The following is a 25,292-nucleotide window of genomic DNA, read 5'->3' as shown; positions in this document are numbered from 1 at the left end:
TCCACTCTGGCTCCATATAATGTTTTATAGGTGGCCGATGGCATCTACCAGCATGTTGATGTGAGAGAAGAAGGCAAAGAGAATGCTTTCAGCTTAGGGCACACTCTCTGGATCAACAATGAGGTAAGCTGTTTGGGGTTTTTTTGTTGTTGGTGGGGGTTTTTTGTTGAAGTGTTGCTTACAGAGTTTTTTTGATTCACTGCAGGAGTTTGAAGATCTGGATGAAATTACTGCTCGGTACATTCAGCCAATGGCGTCATTTGCCCGGGATCTGCTGGGGCATAAATACTTCCAGGAGTGCAACGGGGGAAACAGGGAGGTATGTATACTGAGTTTTTTTTGTGACATTGTTCTTATAATTGAGTTGTGAGCTGTTTGTTTGTTTTGTCTTGGCTTGCACATCTTATCTTGCTCATCTTGTTCTTTATCTGGCAGAAAATGGAGGAGTTGCTGATCCGGACAAAGAGGGAGAAGCCCACCTTCATTCCTTACTTTATTTCGGCATGCAAAGATCTACCAGGAAAATTCATCCTGGGCTACCAACCACGTGGAAAACCACGGTAAGCGGAAATGTTTGTTTCCTACTTTCATGAAAGAAAATGTGAAGTCTGATGTATAAATGTGGTACAAATATACATTTATTTCTTTATTTATTGGAAGGTTTCTGGTTGATTAACAGGACAGTTGTCCTTCATGTGAAATGTTTTATTTTTTATCCTCTCCATAGGATTGAGTATGTGACTATTACCCCAGATGGCTTCCGCTACCGTTCACAGATTTTTCCTACGGTGAATGGGCTATTCCGGTGGTTTAAGGACCATTATCAGGAGCCTGTGCCAGGTATGAAAGTGCTATAACTATACTTTATAAAATATATCACAGCTCCTAAAATAAATTATAGGTGATTGTTTAAACATTTTCTCCTTCATTCAAGGCATCACTCCCAGTAATAGCAGCCGAACAAGGACGCCTGCCTCCCTGAACGCTACCCCAGCCAATATTAACATTGCAGGTGAGCCCCGCGGTCTTCCCCCTAATTTATTAATCTAGATTTTCCGCTCATGCTCTATTAATTTTACTGTTTTCTTCTGTATTCCCTCCTTTCTCACTAGACTTGACACGAGCTGTCAACGCCCTCCCACGCAACATGACATCTCAGATGTTCAATGCCATCGCCGCAGTCACGGGCCAGGGTCAGAACCCCAACACCACACCTGCACAGTGGGGCTCCAGCCAGTACGGCTACGGTGGCAGCACAGGAGGTGGAGGGAGCTCGTCTGCCTATCATGTGAGGACAGCTTTGTTGTTTTTAAAAGAGGAGAGGATGTTTTGGGGATTGTGATTGCTCCCAACAGACTGTTGGGAGTTGTTCACATTGTCCACTACAGTCTGTTGGGACTTGTGGAAATGGTAAATACCAGCTTGTGATGGTGCAGTTCGGAAAACGGATCATTAGCTGATATGGTGACAGTATTGGAAACCTGAATTACAAGATAAGATTGACCCTTTAATTATTAATAATTGAGTTCCTAAGGTTTTTGCTATTATACTATTTCTGATGATGGCCACAACACCAAAACATTAGCATGTTTGTTGACATGATCAGAATAAATTGGTGACATTGTTTACCTTTGGGTCCCCATCATTGAAGGAAATTGGAACTCAAAAGTTTTTTTGGCACCATTAAAGCCGACTGAATGTGGTTTTACCTCATTTCACAATTGATGTGTACTTCATTTCCTGCAGGTGTTTGCCACACCTCAGCAACCTATGGCGACACCCATGATGACGCCCAGCTACTCGTACACCACACCGAGCCAGCAAGCCTTGGGCACGCCGCAATACCCAGGCTCCACCCCCCAGTCTTCACATTCTCATGCCCATGCCCACCCACATGGAAGCCACATGTCACATCATGGCCATCATGGCCATCACAGCAGTCACCACGGCCACTCATCGGGCACGCCGTCATCCTCCACCTCATCCCGAGGACGGACGCCACAGCAGCAGCCAAAGTAAGTACAAAATCCCAATCCTTCAGTCTTAGTTATTTGTGTTAAGACTTCATCTGCAGTTCAGATTTTTCCCTCACCTCCAACTCTTAAAAGTTAAATGTCTGTTATGAAATATGTCACTTCAAAACAGACAACAACAACAGGCAACAATTTATGTTTATGTTGCAGTTTGCTGCCACTAGGCGGTGCTAAACCTGCAGTAAGAATTATTTGAAATCTAAACAGCCTCCCAATGTTCAGTTGGGTTTCCTTTCATATGTTGTCCAATAAACACATCTCCCTCTGTCCTCTCTCGCTGCAGGCCAAGCGGCAGCAACTCCTCCGCGGTGGACTGGGGCAAGATGGCCGAGCAGTGGCTGAAGGAAAAGGAAGCAGAGGGCCGAAAGAAAGCTCAGAGGATGACGCCACGACCGTCACCCAGCCCTATGATCGAGAGCACACCAATGTCAATCGCCGGAGACGCCACGCCCCTGCTGGATGAAATGGACCGATAGGGGACAAAGGGGGGCGTTGCTGTACCCCCCCACACACCCAACTTTGTCCCTTTGTACTGCTTCTTCACCCAGATAACCCATTACCCTTTCTCTCCCCAACATCCCATCAGCCCCATCTTCGCCTTGACTCTTCATGTTTTCCCTTCACCTCATGATATTGTAGCTGCAGTTTTCACTCTGGTGTCACGGCTCATATCAGCCCACCCCATCTCTCGTCTTCCCGTCGACCCATCAAATGTTTCATAACCTCACCTCCAGCCACCTCACGCTATGGCTGCATAGTATTTTGTACAGTCAGAATAACACTGTATACATCATGCAAAACGTCAGTAGAATGACATAAAGAAAGGAGAAAAAAAAAACACTTGAAGTATACGGAAGCAGTTACGTATAGGATATGGACCTACACTGACATTGAAGGACAAGCTGTCTCTCTTTATTTTTGCCATTGGTTTTAGTTTGATCAAGGAAATAGGTCTGACAGACGGGGAACAACAACCCGGTCATGATTGGCGGAGTTTTATGAGCAGTTGCCAAAAGAGCGCTTTGCCAAGCCAATGAGGAAATTGAATATTTGTATAAATGCGTCAGAACGAATAAAGACTTTTTTTTCTTGTTTGAATCTTAAGACTTCAATCTTCACATCTGTCAAAGCAAACACACGTTACTGAGCAGACACACCCGGTGACAGGATTTATAACGCCAGCTTCAGTCAGGCATGAGTTACAGATAATCGTCTCCACCACATGCTGTGATATGATCAGCTGACACCGTGTGATTGGCTCCTGTAGATAGCCTCTAATGTATTGCTGAATTTCTGTGGCCAGTTCTGTGTGGACATTAACGATGTTCCGCACTGAAAACAGGATGTTTTTGATGACTTCTTGCGCTTCAATATGCAGAAGTTGTCTTCAGTTTAAAGTTGTCGTTTTTAGTACCTGCTCTCTGACTGGCAGATTGTTGACGAAACTTTCATTAGTCTGTCAGATGTTGATTTTAAAGTTTACCCAGATCTGAATTTCTTGTATATTAAATGTGTGCAGTTCAGTGAATACTGGTTTATGATGTTTGCCATCTTAAAAGATGTGATCTCCACGTGCTGCTGCTGTAATTCTGCCTGAGTCAGTATCTCTTTTCTCACTGATATCACAGCTTTCAAAAGTTCCAATGTTCCAGTGGATGAGCTAAAGTTTTTCTAACACTATCAGCCGAATATACTATCAGACTGACTTCCCACTGCTTATATTCCTAAACTCTGTATAATGTTCTGAACTGCACGACAGTTTAAGGCCACCCTGGTTCTCTCCTGATTCATGGATTCAGTTTTACTCTTGCCGTTTGTGCCAGAGTACAAACAGGCAGCACTGGTATTCAGAGGTGTGTTTAATTTTGCTGTGTGCGAAGCAACATGGTCCCATAATATGCATAATCTTTTTAATTATGGTTTTGGAGTAAACGCTCTGGGTTTTACATTTCTGGCCAGGTGGAGATCTCGCATGTGTCTCAGCGAGGCTGTGATTGGTTGTCGGCAGTAGCTGGTCTCCGGCACTGCTGATGGCTTTTTCTACCTGTGATCCCTTTAATAAAAGTGTTCATATGAAACTTCGTGTTTTATTCTTGCTAGTCTGTTCAACAAATTGGGAGTGTTAACATATGATGGGCACGTTTGTCTGTTGTTTTTATTTTCTTACTGGCAGCCTACTTCCAGCCTTTGAGTCAACAATAGGATAGAGAATGCCATTTAACCTTGGTTTATAGTTTGAGATGTGATGATAACAATTTAATTTAGCCTCTTTTATATTATTTACAACACTGGAAGTGTGGAAAACATGGAAAGATTTCAATACCTTAAGAATCTGTATAATATGAGTTAATATATCTACGCTTATGAAGACACACCCACGTTCTTGCTGTCTGGCTTACTGACGAAATTCAATGGAAGCAGATTGAGCTTGCTGCTTTTTCCCATTCCTGCAAACAATCCCTCCATTTTCAAGATCATGAGAACCGTTATGTCAGAGGAGAGGGATGTGTAACGGGTGTGACCGTGGTCACTGGAGTTGGCGTACGCATCAAATTAGCAGCAGAGAGACACATGACAGGAGGCGTCTAAGGCCCGCTCCCCTTAAAAAGATGCAGTCAGCCCAGCACTGACATTTCAGCAGGAGAAAAACACTCCTTCAAACGGATGTTTTAAAGGCATCAACAAAGTGCAATTTAATGGTGGTTGTAGTGGAGAATAATCTTCCTCTTCTCATAAATGTTTACATAATCAGGGACATCACAATGGCCTGTTTGTTGTCGCCGCAGTCAGCTGTAAACATTCCTGAGATTACACTGCTCAGATCAGTCAGCTGACAGGCCTGTTTACAGGAACCACTTAGAATTTACATCTTGACCTATTGCTGAATCCTTCTCAGGTCATTATCAACACTGTGACCTTTCTTTCATGGGTTCTACTCATGATATTCACAGCGAGCCGTACAGTCCGCATTTTATCTTAATTTTCCTGTTGCATGTCCCATTTCGTGTTGCTTCAGAAAATTTCCGGCAGATATTCATCCAATCTCAGCAGCAGTTGGGCTTCTTCTTTGGTTTATGGCTGGTCTCTGTGCTGTCTGTGATCCCTGAACATAAATAAAAACATGATTTTTTTTCACTTTTATGTTATTCGTATAAGCAATGTGAGCTTTCTTTTTCTCACTGGAAGCAATAGAACAATCAAAACCATTTGTGAATGGATCTTAAAGGTTAGATTTTCTCAAAAATATCTATGTTTACACACAGAAGTCACACCATTGAACTGGCAGACACAGTGAACACGGGGCATATTGGTTACACAGGAGTTCTCCCTTTATCAGTACAAATACATGCCTATGCTACATTACTGTTTGGTCTGTTTATGCTATTGGCACACTGTTATGGTTAATTACACAAAGAAAAGTTAAAACATAGGGGTGGTGGATGTTGTCTTTAGAAATATATAGAAGACCAATATAAGAATGATTGTAAGTTTATAAGCAGTAAAATGTATTTACATCTTAAATTTATTGAGGAACCACTTCACCTTATTTATCTGACATTAAACTTTTGATATTATCCCTAAATACAGTAAACTTCAAAAGCTAATGTGTCAAATGATGTAATAATGATACTGTAAACATCATGATGCTTTTATAAAGTGTCATACGTACACAAAACCTAAAAATGGGTCATATTAGCCTGTTGTTAGGTGGTTGCTAGAGAATATGATGACATCATATCTAATATATATAAGAACCTGTAGGGGCTCAAGATGTACTCGCGTGCCTTGACTTTTGATTTCTCCGCTGAAGGTTGTGTAGGAGGAGTTGGTGGATAAACAACCAGACAGAGATTGCTTGTGTTATAGTAGGAAACATTAATAGCAGAGCAGTGGTTAGCATTCAGGGGTGTAAAATATCAAGGACACAAAACGATTTGAGTTTTTTCCTATATAACTTAACTCAGTCCCTGATTACAGATAATAAAATCTCCTGGGCACGCTTTCGTATTCTTAACACAAATTTTGATGTTTTTGGCTTAACATCGCTCGAAGATGGTGGCTACCTCAAAACATTCCCGAAGCTCCTCGGGCAGCGAGCTGGATAATAAGAATACCAATAATTTCTGCACCCAGAAAGGAAGAGAGTGATTTCATGACAGAGGATACCAGATTACTATGTTACAATCATTCTCTTTTTTAATGAGAGGGAGTAAAGGTCACAGTGGGCTTGTTTTAGTGCTGCCAAGATCATTTTTATACGTATTAACAATTTTCAGTGGCATACCACATTTGTTTGATTAATAGCCGTTTATTTTGTGGATCACTGTGCTACGGGTGCACTTACAGAGTCTTCAGACCTCACTGGAGAAGGTCTGGCTTTGACCCACTGTGGAGTGAGTTGGTCAAAAGCCACTCAAGTGACAATCAATAGAGGTAAGATTAGAAAACACTCTGTGTGTCTAAGCAAAAAAGATTTTTTTTTAAATGTGTTTTTGCCTACTCACAAAAAACATAAACAGATAAAGCACAGCACCTTTCATTTTTGAGCTAACAACCAGAAACAGATAACAACCACTGAATAATGTGGACTCACTGATTATGTCACCAACATGCCTCGACCCGCTCCTCTCCAGCTCAGATAAAACATTGGCCTCAAAAGTCAAAGAAGCCACACGGAAGAAAAAGTCCTTCACACCATCTCCTGGACAAAAACAAAGTCACAGAGGGCAGAGTTTACTGAGAGGACAAAACATGAAAATGAAAAGCATTCAGGCTTAAAGACTGCCTGTTTATCTCCCACCTGACTTTGCAGACACGGCCCAGTACTCTGCTTTGATTTCCTCAGAGAGCCTCATGGCTTCCTGCTCAATCTGAGCCAACAGGTCAGGAGACTGAAGAGCAAAACACAGAGAGATGAGTCACTGCAGGGCAACTTCAGCAACCAGTCAACCCATTATCAACATTCTGACTGATCAGAACAAAACTCCCCGATATCTGGCATTTTACAGAAGACTAAAATTGAAAGCAGAAATATTTTTATTACTGTTAAAGTCTGTCCTTTATGACCACAAGAGTTTTTATTATTAACTAAAAAATTCCAATCATTCAAGGCATTTCATTCAAAATGAAATGCTTTGAATCAATAATGATCCTCACAATCTCACCTTACATTTTCAACTTATTAATCAACTATTACATTAAAAATGTCAGGTCACATCTCAGTTTTTCATAATTTTTTCATAAAATTCACCCACACTGAGGTCCTTCTTGGTACCGACAAGGAACAATAAGACACTGGACGGGTCATTTTCCTTCATAGCATCTTCCAGCCACTGCCTGGATGCACACACATACACACGCACATACATTTTATCGGCTTTTTAAAGAAAATATCTGACAATGACATTGTAATGGAAACTCCTTACCTGGCATGGGCCAGTGAGCCCACACTGCTTAGGTCAAACACAACAATAATGGCTGGAGAAATGCAGACAGTTTGATATGGGTCAGAACGAGAACACGAATCTTTCACCAGCTTTAGTTAAAAGACAAAAATGAATATTTTGAAGCTTCATTCACCTTGTGCTCCTCTGTAATAGGTGGAAGCGATACACTTGAAGCGCTCCTGACCTGCTGTATCCCACCTAAAACAGATCACACGCAGCTTTAATGGTCGTCTTTGGAATATTTGGTGAACGTGAAAGAAACAGTGGGATTAAAAGTGAACTAGAGTCCTAATGCTGACTGGATGCCAAAATTATTACCTTAATATTACACTGATTCTACATGTGCACTCACAGTAGGTACACACACATCTGAAGGTGACATAGTGAAGGCAAGGCTTGTGATTTAAGTCGCACTGAGCAGCCTGAACAACCAGATCGTGAAATTATCAGGCGGATGCTGCACAGCCCCACAATTATCTATTTATGTGACCTCATTTAGACACAGACTGCTCATATTTGAACTTCTTCGTGGTGATTACTCATATGACCCTAGGGCTCAGTCTAAGAACTGGATGTTTCTCTCTGGTTAAGAAGTACACTTACAGCTGTAAACTGAAGGGAACACCAAGCACCTCAAAGCGCTCCATCTCAAAATCCACCCCTATAGTCGCTTTGTAGTTCTTCTCAAACGCACCCTTACAGAACCTGAGAGGAACAGGGGACAGGTGGCAGACTAAGAAAGATAAAAAGAAAATCTTTTTAACATTTTCTGAATAAAATGCTTCATTTCTTAAGGATTTTTACCCAACAATACAGTAAACTGACTACATCCTACTATTGAAATACAAAATATTCAAAATATTCATTATTAATTAAATATTAATGACATTTGTGGTATCATAAAAGTCTTCATCCTGAGTGGCATGGTTTCTGCTGAAACTATTAACCTGTGATGAGGATGAGAAAAACAAATGAGCCTGAGCTCTGTGCACATGCTCAGTGTTTTTATGTGTGATTGAAATCCGTACAGCAGCACCACCAAGTAAATTTAAGTTTCTGCCTTAGTATGGTATGCTTTAGGTTTAATTTAGGTGAACAAAAAGTGTTAGGTAAAGGTCATGCCCCACACCATTACACCAATGACACAAAGCAGGTGGGATCTATGCTGTCATGCTGTTTACCCCAAATTCTGACCCTACCTCTGAATGTTTCAGCACAAATTGAGATTCATCAAACCAGGAAACATTTTTTCAGGTTCTGTGAATTGTAATCTCAGTCTCCTGCTTGGATGACAGGAGTGACACCTGGTGTGGTCTTCTGCTGCTGCAGCTCATCTGCTTTAAGGTTCAACATGCTGTGCTCTTTCTAACAGCAGTCTGGCCGTTCTCCTTTAAACTCTGAAATCAGCAAGGTGTTTCTTCCACAGAGAATTACTGCTCACTGGATATTCTCTCTTTTTCAGACCATTCTCTGTAAACTGTAGATCAGCATTTTCTGAAATACTCAGAACAACCAGTCTGACACCAAAAACTATGCATGTTCACTTAAATCACATTTCTTCCCCCATTGTGACATTCAGTTTTAATTTCAGGAGGTCATGTTCACCATGTCTCTATATATTAAGCTATATAATATGTAAAGCAATAGCTATATAAAAGCTTCTTACCTGCTGATCAGACACGTTTTGCCAACTGCAACATCACCCACGACGATGACCTTAGCAACATTAAAGCTGAGAACAGAAATCCACAACTGTCAGCATTCACTCAACAACATGAAAATACACAGCAGGGTATTCCACAGCATGGAGAAATCACTCAAACATTTAATTACATAAATACTTGATATGTTGGAAGCATTGGGAATTTAGTAAAGTGCACTTTATTTATTTGCAATAATTTATAAATTTGATGTATAACACAGAGAAGCAAAAACACAGTTCCAGTGCTAATTCTGCTTCATGACTTCAGTGTAGAAGTGTAGAAAATTTACCTGCTTTTATGTATTTATTTTTTATTAAGCAATAATTAATTTATGTATTGTATTTAAAAAAGAATTTGTGCTGACAACCCTGAATTGGATAGGGGAAAGAGAATGGATGGATGGGAAGAATTTGTGTATGTGTGACTGCACAAATATGAAGAAAATAACATGCATTAGTCATCTTTATGTGCCTATAACTTAAAAAAGCTACATGTCTGATTATATTCGGTTTTATTATCCATAACAAATCAACTGAAAAGACCAAAAATAAGAATGAACCCTTTGGAAAATATGGTTTGTTTAGCCAAAGCTGCTCGTGCCTCTGTTATTATCCATAAACGATTAAAGTGCATCAGTAAACTACACTGTAACACTGGACATTGTAGTTTATTTTGACTCACCACCTCAGACACTGTCCTTGTACTCACTACAGCACCAGCTGTGTCTAACACATGCTCTAATTCCTCCTGTTCCAATGATGTTAACTGAAAACTGCAGTTGATTAAAACTGAACCTATAAGTTAAGCTAAACAATCAAAATGTGATTAAAGTTGAGACTTAATTTAAGGAGTTCTGCATCACTGCCTCAGTAATGCAGGAATTACAGCTATTTTTATTCATACCCCCCCCCCTTCAAAGTAAAACACACTGGGGTGGTAAAGAGAGGCTAAAACGTACCTAATCCTACATAAACCTTACTGTATTTACGTGAGACTAGTTTGTTCAGATTTACTTCTTTACGAGGAGTAAACATCCAAGCAAAGTCGTTGGTTTTGGCCTTTTTAAAAAAAAAAAAAAAAAAAGTGGTTTGTAAAAATAAATGCCATTAGCCTTTTCTTTAAAAACACCACCAACAGAAAGTGGTCAGATGTGGCAGGAGCGTCAGCTGACACAGTCTAATATGATTTAGAAGACCAAATTAATCAGAAACTCATTAATATAATTTAAACCCACAGTGTAGAGATGTGTGTAGTAGCATGATGGGAGGCAGAGAGCATTTATTAACCCTTATGTGACCTTACCTCACTATGCCTGCTTTCTGGACCTGGCATGCAGCCTTCACGTGCGGGTGGAAGCCTTCTTTAGTGTGCAGTGCTGCATTTGCACTAAAACACTATAAAAAAAAAACATGTCCATGTTTTATCATGCTTGGAAGAGGCTGCACACTGACCCAATCAGGATTAAAGACTCAACATTCATTTCAGTCATGATGTAAAACTGGAAATTCACTCTCTTCATGCTCTGAGGTCAGGTTGCACGGCTGGAGATACTTTTTTTTTATCACTTGCCAGATGGCAGCAAGGTGAATAGGCTGTGACTTTTTGTATCCATGGAGATTTTTGTTAACCATGGGGATAAACACCGAAGTCATTGTGGAGTACCTTTATTCAGGATTAAGACTAGGTTCAGGTTTGCGATAAGGTAAGGGTAGGAGATTCAACTACAATCATGGGGTATGTGTGTGCGCGCGTGCGTGCGTGCGTGTGTGTGTGTGTTTACTAACCTTTGGGAGCTGAGTAATAACCCGGTCCTTCTTCACAGGTGGCAACATGCTGATGCAGCTGATCGATGCACACACACGCATAAACACACACCTCCTTCAAGAAGCCGCTATCACCACTACAAGCACACGTTTCATTCACTGCAAGAGGACGCACTTCTTGTATTTATCCCTTTCTCATAAATCACCCACAGCACTACAGAATCCACGCAGCACAATACCTTCTAAGCTTGTCAGAATTGAAAATTCAAAAGTTTAAATTCTGTTTTTAGTAGTCAATGGACAGTAATGTATAAATACACAAACAAATAAAGTTTTTCTTTTTAACAAACAAATCTTAATGGATTTTCACCAAATGTTGTAGAAACGTAGACAGTCAGCTGAACAAAGTTACTACTGTCATTACTACTACTTCTCATGGCAGCACTGCAGACCCCAAACTAACATTCCTTACGGGCCTGTCTGCTGGTCAAGGATTATGCAAGTTGTAAAAAGCTTTACCTGAAGCACTCAGAAGATGTGATGTGTTATCCAACGTCCGCAGAGGAAACAAATCCAGAACAAAATGACGGCTCCACAGCCTCAGAGAGAAGTCCCACATACTCTGAAATGAGCGACGAGACACAGAGTTAGCTGTCAAACAGCGCCACTGTGCGGTCACAGGTCACATTTTATATTAAGAAGAAACTGCATTTGTTAACGGGAGAAAAAATAAAATTCACAGTTAAGTGGACAAACATAAATTACTAGCTTGAGCACATAAATAAATAAATAACACACAAAAGCAGGTGATGACCACTATAATGCAGGTCTTAGCTGGAAATTAGATGCTAAAATGGGAACAAAAAATCCGGCACGTTGTTATAAATAAAACAAAAATGTCCAAATGGTTAAAATACATGCATTTAAAAATCTATCACCACAATTAAAGTGTTATTTTAAAAAAAAGAAAAGGAAAAAAAAGGATTATCAAGTTAGCTAGCGAGACGCTGGATCAAGTGAGTGACGGTTTTCTCCGACAAAATGCGAAGAAAGCCGAAGTAGCACTGACGTTTTATTTCCGCGACAGCAGCAGTATAAAAACGCGCAAACGCACATTGTTCGTCCTTTTGGCCTCTTCTCGTCCGCTGTGGTTCACTGTCGCTAGTTTCGCTGAACTTGCGAAGTGCATTGACACGTGAGAAGGCTCCGGTGCTTTTACATGAAAGGCCCCGCGTTAAAGGTTAGTTTGTAAGCGTGTTTAAGTCGTGATTTCAGTTCGCTAAAGTTGAAGGTTAGCATTGTTCTTAGTTGTGATGTTGTAGCCACGTGGGGAGGACTGCTGGTCCTGTGCTTTTCTCTTTCTGCAAGTCTTAATGCAAGCATTGAATGTCTGCCATGAGTCTGTAAAATCATTTCTGGAAGTCTGACGCACTTATGCTACTGATAAATTAGTGGTTATGCAAATTATTTCAAACCCATTCCTTTTCTTTACCTCTTTTTGTGTGAAGAACATAAAATAGTGAATTTTGAATTCTCAGAAAGCTGTCAATTGCAACAATATGAACACCATAGAAGGATTTTTTTTAAAATCATTGTTTTCCCCTCTCAGGTGGATCTAGGGCTTTTGGGTCACAGTATGGGTTTAAAAATCGTGCTGTTCAAGTCCTCCTGTGGTCTCCTTGTTTCCTCAGAAGGTGAGTGACCATGAAGTGGACCCAGCTGTTTGTCTGATAAATCTGTGTCCGTGATGAAAACTGTGAATAGGAAGTGCCGTCTGATGCGATAACTGACGATGTTTCTCACTCACTGTTCTGAGCCTCAGTCTCAAAATAGCTCTGTGGTAATCCATCTGTTCAGATGAGTAGAAGTTAATTTCTGTTTACTCTTCAGGCTACTCGGAAGATGCCAGATCAAGAGGATGACAAACCAGGATCAAAGGTTGGCTTAATAGTTCTGAACCCATGTAGTTCTGATGCATGTCAGAACAAATGAACTCAACTCACACACTCGCTGTTCCCTCCTCCAGGTAAAGGAAAAGAACTCGAGCATCCATGAAGGATGTTTGTCTGCATGGTGTGTGCACTCCCAGCTGAACTAGTGGACAGATGTGGATTAGTTACACACAGGTAAATTTCCATTCCTGCCCATAAGCCCATGAAAAACTGGCTGCTTCTGTTATGATGAAATTTAAACTGATAACAGCTGGAATTACCGGCAGATTGTGCAGTGTTGATCATTGGTTTTCTGAACACAAAGTGAGAATAAATTTGTCTAGAATTGACTTGATCAGTTCAAGTGTCTCATCATTTTTAAATTTGTTTCAGGTGTCTCAAAGTGAGCTGGTTTAGATTCATTTGAAGACATGCTGAGCAGTTCCTTGTAAGTACACTTACAACAAATCTGACTGTATTTAATGATAAGCTCACCTTTGTACAACAAGGACAGATTTTTGAAGTATTCACTGTGCACCACATGGAATTTACATCATTTGAAATCCTGCTGGGATTTGTTTGTATAATTGTGTCTGATCCTAAAAAGCTTTCCACATTTTGTTCAGTGAAATAAAATCTACTAAAAATTTAATCCAATGCTATTCATCAATTTGTGATAACTTTAAAATTTAAATGAAAGTGCTCTGTTGTGCAAAGGGGAGTTAATTGGAAATGTATTTCCCAAGAGTCTTATGAGCCCTGAGCGGCTGTATCAATGATGAAAACCTGGAATAGGAAGTGCCGTCAGATGCGACAACTGACGATTGTCTCTAATCCACCTTTCTGAGTCTCTTCAAATTAAAGAAATTGATGCTTATCAAAGTGTACTGCATATTCTGATGTCTCCCTTTTTTATTATCAGGTCTGTCTAATGATGTCGTAGTTCACTGTCCAGTGAATTTATCAGGTAACCTTTTTCCTCTATATGACAAGTACTTATCATTAATTGTGGTGATGAAACCTAAACTGAAAAGCTGGAATTACCGTCAGATTGTTCAGTGGTGATTGTTGGTTTTCTGAACAGAAAGTGGAAGCGTTACATTCTGCTGTTAGACGAAAGCTTCTTGACATTAACTTCCTCTTATTTATGTCTCAGAACTGGATTCAGTGGCTGCAGAGACTGCTTCAGTATACATGGATCCAGAGCTCGGTAAGGTACATGCATGTTAACTTATTGGTTAAATGATCAGATCTCTTAAGTCCTATAATTGTCTTTTAGCAATATGTGGTCTGTTTAGTGTGACCTCTGCTGGAGAAATGGAGTGATGCAGTTTGAAAAATAACATGATGCAGTAAAAACTCTTTTTGGAATTGTTAGCCTATTTTTACTTTAATCTGTGTTGGCTTTTTATTTTGCACATAATTCAGTCTAATTCATTTCCCCCCTCAGGTGAAAAGAGGACTTGGAATGGATCTTTATGTGAAGATGGAACACATTTAATGCTTGATGTTTAAGAGCTGATGTTGCTGTAATTTGAATAAACTGTTGACATGTAACCAGTGTTCTCATCATTGTGTGTTAAACAATAGGCTTGAATTTAGATTTATTTTTTTATTAATTGTATAGCACCTTTCAGAACTCAAGTCCTTCAACAAAAATGGCAACTTTGTTTTCTTAGGTGTAAAGTCACGGACTTTTCAGAACATGTTTCAACAATCAGAATTGGTAGCTCTGTTCCTGGCTCTTCATCGGAGTCTTAACGAGCAAGATGATCAACTCCAAGTCATCCCTGGCAATAAAGTTGAATCCACTTAAATTTAACTCTAAAGCTCAAATATGTCTGTTTCAGGAAAATGTCTTTAACAAGTTTGGACTAGTGAATACTTTACTTTGTGTATACTCTCCTTCCACTACTTAATGACTTGGTGAGCTCATGATTTTATCTTAGAATTGTTTAACAGTTGCACTCTCTGCAGCTGGCAGAGCAAAGCATTTTATATGGTTTAACAATCTTGGCTGTAAATATAGGGACAAATGGCAAACACGGAGCACATGTTTCTTAAGGCTGTAATCACCTCACTAGTGATGGGTAGATGAGGCCTCGTGAAGCGTTTTAGCACATTCCCCAAACTGTATTGCTGTTTTACTCCATACTGACACCTGCTGGACCTGAAGTATCATTGCAGGCAACTTGAGACTCAAAACAGACACTGATTCAATGACCTAGTCATTCTTGTATACGCTGTAAGGTATTGTACTTTACATGGAATCATTTTATGTTTTACATTGCAAATATTGTAGAAATCTTTAAAATATATTGTGAATGACATTAAGTGAAAATTAAAATGAAAGTATTGTGAATATAATTTACCAATTGAAATGTAATTGACTCAGAGTTTATTATAAATTTCTATTCAGAAAAATAAGTTTATCCAATGTTTTTGCATTCAGTCTATTGCGGGTTTTTTGTTTGGTTTTTTTGACACCATTTCCTCAGCTTTGGAAAACTCACAGGCATAGATGAAGCTGGGGTACACAAAAACTGTAAAGCCAGGTGGAAAAGGTTCTGACAAATGTCTTCCTATTCCTCCAGTACGTTAAAGGATCCTCTGATCTTGGAATGTTTCTCTCTGACACTCTCCACCATACTAAGGGGTTGGCAGTCCTATATAATAAAATTCAGGACTGCCTGGTCCAGAACAGTCTTCCTAGATGCTTGATTTCAAAATAATAAAACACATATTAATACAAAAAAAATGATAAAGCTGTTCAGTGTCTATATAGGTCTACCTGTGTTCATTCTCGGTGTGTTTGTCTCCTCATTTTCATGTTTGGCTCTGTAATGCCTAAACACTGAGGAGGTGCTTTTGTTTGTGTTAGAAATGCAGAACAGATGCGACATTTACCCTGCATAAAATGAAATAAATAATTTACACTGCAAGTCTCATTGCTGTTTTTCCTATTCTGATAGATTACACTGAAACAAAGACAGACAAACTATTTGCAGTTAAAAGATCAAAATGATCCCACACAGCAGAAACATTTCTTTTTCTTTCGGGCTCCATTTTGTTATGGAGAGATGTGTATTTTTTATTTTTTATCTTTGCGAGAGTAATTTTGTGTTTTTTTGGTGGCGACTCATTCCGTTGGCAGATGCGGATGCGGTACATTTTAAACACAGTTTGGCCCGTTGGCAAAGAGCGATACAGCGGCTGTATCGATCACGTGACTTTTTCTTAAAGCGACGCACGCACCGACACAGGCTTCACTCTGTGAGCTTGATACAAGCGATGAGCTTTGAACAAAAGTCACCAATATTGTCTGATGGTGTAAATCAAAATAGGCAATGCACGTGTATCTTGTTGCCTCTGCTGCAGAAACATGATTCGACATAGTGAAGGTAGATAAATTAAATACCTTGTTTAATAGTTGGAGAAAAACTCAGACGTTTAGGAGGCATAGTGGAAACATTGTCTAAGTTTGTTGAATAAGGAGCTATGACACAAAAGGAAACGGGAACACCACAGGCAGTAGCGGTTTTAGATACGGGCGACACGGGCGGTTGCCCGGGGCGGCATCGTGATGGGGGGCGGCATCACGGGCATCGGCAAAAAATTTTTTTTTAAAAAAAATGCTCGTACTCATGCTGCCCCGATGGCAGCCAGCGCATATTGGGAATGTCATAGGCACCGATCGGTTTTCTATCGCCCATTTGCTGGGAGTAAGGGCGCCCTCCGTTTGCGAGGTGCGCCTGCTGCTTGCGGCACAGGGAGGAGAGGGCGGGGCGGCGGGGGATTCTCTGGCTGGCTGGAGCAGCATCTAATAACCAACTCGCAAAATAAAACAAAATAAAAACAAAACAACAAACACGAAAACACCGGACATTGTGATACAGACTTATAATTTGCACCGATGTTTTTTCGAAATTTTATACACGAAAACTGAGCGCGAGAGCCCTCGGTGCGCCTGCTCACTGCTGAAGTCAAAGTAAACTTTATTGTCATACAGTCCAGTATATAGAGAGATGAGACGACGAGGCTCCAGTTACAGCAGTGCAAATAAACGAACAATAAATATAGTAGAGTAAGAAAATAAATATACACTTTAGGACTCGGGGTAAAGGGATCAATAACAATTTAAAATTTATAATTTACAGTTTGATGATTTAAAGTCTCACACATAACCCGTCGAAAGGGGAGGAGACCTGCTGCTTCAAATAGAGCACATTTCATTCATAATGTTGTAAATCCAAGCCCATTATGTATTCATGATTTGAATCCTGGGTTGTGTGAAATCCCAGAAATACACCCTAGACAAAGTTAATCTGTGAACTAAGGTGTAGGTCTATTAGGTTATGTTGTGGTGATCCTCTGGTTGAGGGATGGGTGTTCATACTGGAGTGCAAAATTAAAACCAATGGAAGATGGACAAGAAAAGTTCAAAGCCATCAGGTGCTCAGTTTAGAAAAAAGAGAAAGAAGAGGAGAAGAAACGAACAAAAGATACAGGTAAACAGATGTGTCATTGGATAATGGCAGGTCATCCTGAAACAATCAGAATCAGAATACTTTATTAATCCCTAAGGAAATAATGTGGGTTACAGTTGCCCCAAGAAGAAATGGTAAAAATAGTAACAGTAACAGACTAAACTCCAAACAATACATTATGTTACAGATTTTAATATTAATTAGTCATTGTCAATTGTTGATTTGTCCTGTTCTCATTGTATGACGAATTATGATGGCTGTTTGGTAGCCGTTTGCATACTATGCATACTCTCTCTCTCTCTTCATATGTGTGTGTGGACAACAGTTTTATGTTAATGTACAATCCTTAACATGTTTTGTGTGTGTGTGTGTGTGTGGGGGGGGGCGCCAGAGGGAGTGTTCGCCCAGGGCGCCAAACAGGCTAGGACCGCCACTGACCACAGGGATAGGACATGCAGAGCATTAGTATGACAGGAGTATGCTAAGGAACAGGGTGAGATAAAAGCAAGTGGTCATGTATTTTCTTTAACATATCTTAGCCACATAGATTTGTGGAAATTCATCAAATCTGACAAAACAGCAGGCTCAGAGTGAGGCCTTTCTATCAGAAAATCTTTTTTTTTTTTTTTTTTACATTATGTTCAATCTACATCTTTAGGGTTGGGACTCCAGTCTTATGTAATACATTGTCAATATATAAAAGAGGGCGTGTGCTGCACATGTCACATCTTGCAATTTCAGGGAACTCTTCTTGCAAGGAGGGATCAGTTGGTTGTCACCGTGCACAGGTAATAATCTCTGTTCCTTTCAACGATAGCTCTCACACGGAGTTAGGTGTCTCTGAATTATTATTTTTTTCCTTGCACCAGAATCTGTCGGAAGACTTTGATCATCATCATGGCTAAATCTGAAACTTGTCTCGTCAACTTGCGTTACCAAGATGGCAGCGAGGGAAGCCCCACCAACCCTGCCAAGTTCAAAAATCAGGACTTCGCTCAGATAAAAGCTGACTGCCTCCAGAAAGGAGAACTGTTTGTGGACAATGAGTTCCCACCAAACGGTCGTTCTTTGGGTGACCTGCCTGATCTGAGTTCCTCACAGGAGAGTGAAGTGAAATGGCTTCGACCAGCAGTAAAATCATTTTAAATATATTTATTTTTCTTTCACTTCGAAATCTGATGGATTGTTAGTTAGCGTTTCTGTACAGTAGGAAAAACAGATTCTTTTTACATGATTGTCAACATATTTTTCTCTACTGTCTTTTCAAGGATTTATTGAGAAAACAAGGAAAGAAGGATAAGCCTGCTTTCAGTAAAGATGGTATGTCACGATTTGACTTTGGACAAGGCGACGTGGGTAAGCAAAACTTTCTTGCCTATAGCTAATGACAATGACAACTATGTTCCACAGCTTGAGAAAACTATTAGTTTCCTCCTTTTAACAGGTGACTGCTGGTTTTTGTCTGCAATATCTGCACTGACCTTCCAAGAAAATCTGATGGCACAAGTTGTACCAATGGATCAGTCCTTTGAGAACTATGCAGGAATATTTCACTTCAGGGTAACAAAGGATTAATAAATGTGTCTAAAGAATACTGTCACAAAACAGAAACACAACACATTGTGGTTAATTATTCCAGAGGTGGTGAGTAGCAAAGTACAAATACTTTGTTATTGTACTTAAGTAGAATTTTCAAGTATCTGTACTTTACTTGAGTATTTATTTTTCTGACAACTTTTTACTTTTACTCCCTACATTTTAAACAAATATCTATACGTTCTACTCCATACATTTTCCAAACAGCCTCGCTACTTTTGTTTTAACATATTTGAGGTGAGTTATTGTTTCGCGTCACTGCAAGTCTTGGCGATTGTGGCTCAAGAGTTGGCCGTTCATCTTATAAGTGGAAGGTTGCCGGTTCGAGCCCCGGCTCCAACAGTCTTGGTCATTGTGTCCTTGGGCAAGACACTTCACCCGTTGCCTACTGGTGGTGGTCAGAGGGCCCGGTGGCGCCAGTGTCCGGCAGTCTCGTCTCTGTCAGTGCGCCCCAGGGCAGCTATGGCTACAATGTAGCTTGCCGTCACCAGTGTGTGAATGGGTGGATGACTGAATGTGTAAAGCGCTATACAAATAAAGGCCATTTACCATTCAAACATCAAACTGATTTGAGCTTAAACAGTAACACATGAAAGATAATCCCTTTCCCCAGTACAAGGGGCACAGTGTTTTTTCATGCTGTGAAACCTGCTGAAAAACAAGCTGAGGCAGACTTGCTGTGTTATTCAAAGGTTGCTTGAAAAAACTTTGCAGGTCAGTGCAGGATAAACAGGTTAGTTTGCTTTACTGTCATGGATGGATGATGATCAAATCATCACAGCCTGAACTATCACTGAATGGAGCTCTTAATAGAAATTATTGTGAGTTGTGATTCTTTTCTCCACTCTGAGCCATTAAAACTGATTTTAGGCCCTACATGCTGAATCTCACTTTAACCTCTTGCCTACTTATTTTCTGTTTAGAGGCAAAGTCACGCCTACAATCTAGGCAACAAAAAATGGAGGTGTTTGTATTTTCCTTCTGTTTCTCTGCTGATGTTCAGCTTATCCTAGAAATGTCCTCCAAAGAGCTACATCTTACTTTCTTACATTGGGTACATTTCAGAGCCTTACTTTATTACTTTTAAAAAGAAAGTGAAAAGTGGAATCAGTACATCAAACTTTACTAGAGTATTTTTCAACACTAGTATCTGTACTTCTAGTACAGAAATCTAATCTAGATCAAAGTACAGAATCTCGGTACTTTTGCCACCTCTGATTGATTCTTAGCTGTCCTCTCTGTTTCAGTTCTGGAGGTTTGGAAAGTGGGTAGATGTTGTCATTGATGACAATCTGCCAACGATCAAAAAGCGGTTACTGTTTGTGTCCTCAAAATGTGGAAATGAGTTCTGGGCTCCTCTGCTGGAGAAGGCATATGCCAAGTAAATAACCATCTCTCACACTTTCATGTAAATCAGTTTAGAAGGTCACATTTCTGATATGAATATCATTGATTTAAAAATGTTTCTCCTTCTGGGTGCCTCCTTCAGACTTTGTGGCTCGTATGCAGACATGCATGCTGGGTTTCCATCAGAGGCCTGCAAAGATTTCACTGGAGGTGTAAACCAGACTTACAAACTGAAGGAGATGAACTCAGCTGGCCATGGTGATCTTTGGCTCACATTAAACAGAGCAACTAGGTGCCAATCACTGATTTGTTGTTGGACTTACCACAATGAGGTAAAAAACAGACAAACAAAAAAACCCCAACAAAAATCAATAACAATAGATTAAAAAAAAACCTTGTTCTGTCTTTTTCAGGGTGCTTTGGTCTCTGACACTGGATTGGTGAATGGGCATGCCTATTCCATCACAGGTGTCACTAAGGTAAACCAAGGAGCTAGAAATTTACATTCACCATAGGAAAAGAGTGAAAACAAGAGCCAAGAAAACTTAATTGCAAAAGTTGTGATAGTATCAATGAATGTGATAATGTGATACCATTACTGAAGCATTTCCAATACCTGATGTCTTCACTTCATTATTTCATTTGAAGGTGGAATTAAACGGCTCCAAAGTCCGACTGGTGCGAGTCATGAACCCATGGGGTGAACGGGAGTGGAACGGAAAATGGAGCGACAAGTACTTGACTTAATCAAACAACAAACAATGTCAATATACCGCTGACAATGACACAATTTTAACTAGTGTTGCACCTACACATAATCAACTCACAGTATTATGATAAAGACAGGCATAAAACTGAAAAAAAAGCAATTATGATTTAATCAGAAGCTGTTTATGCAAACCTACAACAGGCAGTTCAAGAATTTCTAAACATGAGATAAACAGTATAGCTGGAACAATAAGTGGTCAACAAAAGAGAGAGAGAGAGAAAAACATAGATATGCTGTGCAAAATGAAAATGGCCAGACATCCACAGAGAACAATAGAGGTGGATGATCACAGGATGCTTTCTAATATAAAGAATAACAACTTGTGAACTTCCAGCCAAATTAAAAGCAATGCCAACACTCTCACATATTGAAGGGGAGTGTTCAGCACAGTGCAAAACATTTATCGACCTCAAGAAAAGAAATGCTGTATGTGTAGTATATATGTAGTATATATGTATTGTATATGAAATATATCTGTTTTGCAGCATTAAAGTCTGTCATTAAGTTATTTGTTTCGTGTTCTCAGGTCAGATTTATGGGACAGAGTAAGTCCAGAAGTTAAAAAAGTGTTTCGACCGTGACGACGGAGAGTTCTGGTAAATTCTAAATTTTGCACACTGATTACTCTCAATAGTTACAAAAAAAGCTTTTAAAAACTCAAAAACAAAAAATCATATGATCGTTTTGATGCAATACCAAAGAGTAAATGTCTTATTGGTTGATATTTAATCTTTATTTCCTTTTTAAAATCTCTATCTGCTCATCTGTCTGTCAGGATGCAAATGGAAGACTTCTGTTCCTATTTTGCTTACGTATCCATCTGCTGTGAGACCCCTAACTTTCTTGATGGAGACTTAAAATGTCAGTGGAATTGCATGATTTACGATGGCAGCTGGGTAGCAGGGAAATCTGCAGGTGGCGATGTGAATCACCGTGAGACAAGTTCATTCCTATCTAAACTTTAACTATCACTAAAAGAATAATATAGTTTTTACATATTTCTTTTATCTGTGCAAACACAAAACCCACCATACATTTCTAAAATGTAATTAACAAGATGAATGTTTCCTCACTCTCTGTAGCCACCTTTGCAACAAACCCTCAGTATCGCATCCGGTGACTGTTATAGACAAGAAGGAGCCAGGAGACAAAAACATCGTGCTCTCCCTGATGCAGAAACCTCAGCAGGGGAATCGCAAAGAGATACGCCTCCACCGAACTAGACTTACCATCTATAAGGTATTCATTCTGAATCCGCTTCCTTTAATTTAAATAATTGTTAAATACTGCAACTGAATACTGAAGGACAAGAAACTAAATCTTTAAAACAATTGTATCACCCTGTTATTAAGACACGAGTACTTTCCTAATCGAGCAGCTAAGTTAGTAAGACAATAATAATGAAAAAATGGTCTTCACTGATTTCACATTCATTATTTAAAGTTACTATGGAAACTGGTTCCTGCCAAACAGTTTAATGAAGTTATTCTTACCATTTTCCAATTAACAGATTCCACCGGGGTAAGTACAAACAATAACAAATATATGAAACTTGACTGTGCACCAAAAGTAAATTCAGCATTTTAATAACTTTAATAACAATGTACACTGAGACTCAGGAGAGTATTTCACTATAGATATTCCTTTATATTTCTCCCAGACCCCACAAGGACGCCTGCAACAGGATTTCTTTCAGAGGAACAGCCCTGTGAAGGCAGAAAAGACTTACAGCTCTGAGCGAGATCATATTGAACTCCACAGTCTGGAACCTGGAGAGTATGTGATCATCCCATCCACCTATAAACCCAACATCACTGCAGATTTCGCTCTCGCTGTCTACACCAAGACTGACAAATAAGATCATATAAACTAAGAATCCTTCACATAATGAAGGATTAATATGATTAATTCAGGATAATAAAATACATGAATTATTTATTTAACAAATGATACCATAGGGTAGTTTCCTGTTTGTTAGCCAGACATGAGCTGTGTTATCTCTGCTGGTGGTGAAATATGGGTGGTGGGGTTAAAAATGGTCACATGAGTCATACTGTCAGGGTTGTCTCGAACAGCGATCCCCAACCCCCGGGCCATGGACTGGTACTGGTCCGTGAGTCGTTTGGTACCAGGGTGCGAGAGTTGAGGCACGGGTGTGAAATTTATGGTTTTCAGGGTTTTTATATTCTTTTTTAAATTGTTTTTATTGTTAACTAGGTTTCCCTGGGTCTTTTCCCGTATGTTATGAATAAATCTCTTTTTTGGAACTGGTACTGTTTTATTTTGTTGTATTTATCCGCGACACCTTAAAGGCCAGTCCGTTAAAATATTGTCGGACATAAACCAGTCCTTGGTGCAAAAAAAGGTTGGGGACTGCTGGTCTAGAATGTTCCCAATATAATTTTTTGCTGGGCATTTCTATTTATTTCACAGCCTGCACAGGCAAAATGCAGCCATGTAGTGCATTTTTAGACAGATAACATAAATGTTGATAAATAACATGACTTTATCCATACCTAAAAGAAATAATAGGCTAAATGATTAAAATGTACAATGCTAATACTACTGATAGTTGGCCAGGTTCATCAATTTCTATAAAACAGAATAATAATTATTTAAAAGAATAAGTTCTGTGGACACTGGGAGTTAGTTTGAAGAAGTGATGTGGTGATGCAGTGGATAAGGTTCCTGGTTTAATCTCCTGATCTTCTGTGTGGACTTGTGAATGTTCTCCCCTTCTGAGGACTCAGGCTTCTTCCCACAATCCAAAGACAAGCATCGTCACTGGTGACTCTAAATTGGCTTTCACAAAAAATAAGAAAATAAAACAGGATGATTTTTCAGCTCTGACTCTGTTCTTGTTTTTTTCTTCTTCTATGTAATAGAAATTTCAATAGAAAAACTCAATAGAGAATATTTTTTGCAACATGAAATCCTCACTATAAACCGTTACACACACTGTGCTGCCATAAGGAAAATATTTATAAGATTTAAAAAAAGCTAGAAAATTACACACTGCACCAACAGTATTGACTTGATATAAATAAAGCTTGTGTAGTTTATTAGTTTAGCTTAGTATGTAACCCCAGATAATGTTATGGCTTGAGGGCCAATTATCAGCATTATATAAAGGGCTGCCAGTTAACATCAGAGGCTGCTGCTGGAACCGTGTCCCACCACTGGGCTATGTTGTTTTATTTTGTCAGCCTCTCTAGGTTTATGTTACTGCTATTCATCGGCAGCATGTTTTAAAGCCCAGTTTTTAATACCTTACACTATGGAGCAGTATATTAATGACTAACCTCATATTGTAGATGGATTATCTCAGTTGTTCTCCTAACTGAAGTTTGGTCCGTTTACAGCATCCTGCCATGTGTTTGTATTTGTCCCTAACCATCAGGAACCCTCACGTTAACTTTTATCAAGTGGAAAACAGTTAGCGTTCATCCTCCAGTTTCACATTATGCTAACTATAGCAGTCTAGCTATTCACCATGTAGCACATCCTTATATACCAGCTAGTACAACTTCAGTAACCCTACAAAAGTCACTGGTGTTTAGTTTTCTGCCTTCATTTGTGTCAGAAGTGATAGCAGAGCTGTACGTTTTAATTTCTTAACAGGTGATCATGGCTCAAGAGTTGGGAGTTTGCCTTGTAATCGGAAGGTTGTCGGTTCGAGCCCCAGCTTGGACAGTCTCAGTCGTTGTGTCCTTGGGCAAGACACATCACCCGTTGCCTACTGGTGGTGGTCAGAGGGCCTGGTGGCGCCAGTGTCCGGCAGCCTCGCCTCTGTCAGTCCGCCCCAGGGTGGCTGTGGCTACAATGTAGCTTGCCATCACCAATGGGTGGATGACTGAATATGTAAAGCACTTTGGGGTCCTTAGGGACTAGTAAAGCGCTATACAAATACAGGCCAGAAATCTCTCAGTCAGAACATGCTATATTATATTTAGATGGAAACTAGCGAGCTAATGCCCTCCTAAATTCTAATTCTGTTAAACTTCATAAATTCTGTTTTCATGGATGTCTGGATGTTAAACTTAATTGTTACACCTAGCAACTGATCATTTTGTTAAAGATGAAAGAATTTAGACAGTTTTTAACTCTCAGTGATGCTGCTGTGTTTCACTTTGGGACCAGAAGCAGAGTTTGGACCCGGAAATGGCTAATGATATCAGACTTAAAGACCGGATACTTATGGGGACAAAATGCCTAT

At 39.7% G+C, this 25,292-nt stretch overlaps 2 protein-coding genes, 1 long non-coding RNA gene, 4 other non-coding genes and 1 pseudogene across 10 annotated transcripts in view; 7 read left to right on the top strand and 1 right to left on the bottom strand.

The window, feature by feature from the left end:
* The window catches only part of supt6h (SPT6 homolog, histone chaperone and transcription elongation factor), a 15,050-nt gene extending 11,913 nt beyond the window's left edge, over positions 1-3,137 (top strand). The window contains exons 22-29 of the mRNA XM_039618789.1: positions 31-123; positions 206-319; positions 436-560; positions 728-840; positions 935-1,012; positions 1,113-1,288; positions 1,747-2,015; positions 2,317-3,137. Coding sequence (XP_039474723.1) covers positions 31-123; positions 206-319; positions 436-560; positions 728-840; positions 935-1,012; positions 1,113-1,288; positions 1,747-2,015; positions 2,317-2,509 — 1,161 coding nt within the window. The 3' untranslated portion in view covers positions 2,510-3,137. The remainder of the gene's footprint in view (positions 1-30; positions 124-205; positions 320-435; positions 561-727; positions 841-934; positions 1,013-1,112; positions 1,289-1,746; positions 2,016-2,316) is intronic.
* On the bottom strand, positions 2,539-12,139 carry LOC116333978 (ras-related protein Rab-34-like). 4 transcript variants are annotated; one of them, XM_039618633.1, is made up of 12 exons: positions 12,016-12,139; positions 11,466-11,568; positions 10,968-11,105; positions 10,486-10,577; positions 9,147-9,212; positions 8,084-8,185; positions 7,614-7,678; positions 7,460-7,511; positions 7,289-7,370; positions 6,835-6,925; positions 6,628-6,735; positions 2,539-5,136 (listed from the first exon to the last, which is right to left on the bottom strand). In XM_039618633.1, exons 3-12 carry the CDS (start codon positions 11,046-11,048, stop codon positions 5,078-5,080), a joined length of 798 nt encoding a protein of 265 aa, XP_039474567.1. In that variant the 5' UTR covers positions 11,049-11,105; positions 11,466-11,568; positions 12,016-12,139; the 3' UTR covers positions 2,539-5,077. The 4 variants fall into 4 exon arrangements, with proteins under 4 accessions (XP_039474567.1, XP_039474566.1, XP_039474568.1 ...); XM_039618632.1 differs by lacking the exon at positions 12,016-12,139 and adding an exon at positions 11,745-11,977; XM_039618634.1 differs by lacking the exon at positions 12,016-12,139 and adding an exon at positions 11,745-11,977 and having other exon boundaries at positions 10,968-11,083.
* On the top strand, positions 12,037-14,434 carry LOC116332759. The gene is made up of 8 exons (XR_005614658.1): positions 12,037-12,186; positions 12,556-12,640; positions 12,837-12,884; positions 12,973-13,072; positions 13,271-13,325; positions 13,800-13,844; positions 14,034-14,087; positions 14,328-14,434. It is a non-coding gene; the product is annotated as an uncharacterized LOC116332759 (long non-coding RNA).
* On the top strand, positions 12,687-12,758 carry LOC116333985. Its single transcript, XR_004200498.1, has one exon. It is a non-coding gene; the product is annotated as a small nucleolar RNA SNORD49 (small nucleolar RNA).
* On the top strand, positions 13,122-13,196 carry LOC116333987. The gene has a single exon (XR_004200500.2). It is a non-coding gene; the product is annotated as a small nucleolar RNA SNORD65 (small nucleolar RNA).
* Positions 13,649-13,726, top strand: LOC116333986. The gene has a single exon (XR_004200499.2). It is a non-coding gene; the product is annotated as a small nucleolar RNA SNORD49 (small nucleolar RNA).
* Positions 13,887-13,959, top strand: LOC116332773. Its single transcript, XR_004200501.1, has one exon. It is a non-coding gene; the product is annotated as a small nucleolar RNA SNORD65 (small nucleolar RNA).
* Positions 14,435-18,158: 3,724 nt separating the features above from the next.
* Positions 18,159-23,274, top strand: LOC116333974 (annotated as a pseudogene).
* The last annotated feature ends 2,018 nt before the right edge of the window (positions 23,275-25,292 follow it).

The sequence above is a fragment of the Oreochromis aureus genome, linkage group 10 (assembly GCF_013358895.1).
Source record: "Oreochromis aureus strain Israel breed Guangdong linkage group 10, ZZ_aureus, whole genome shotgun sequence".
Classification (NCBI taxonomy): Eukaryota; Metazoa; Chordata; class Actinopteri; order Cichliformes; family Cichlidae; genus Oreochromis; species Oreochromis aureus.
Note: the sequence above shows the minus strand (reverse complement) of the source record. Positions and strands in the feature narration are given on the sequence as shown.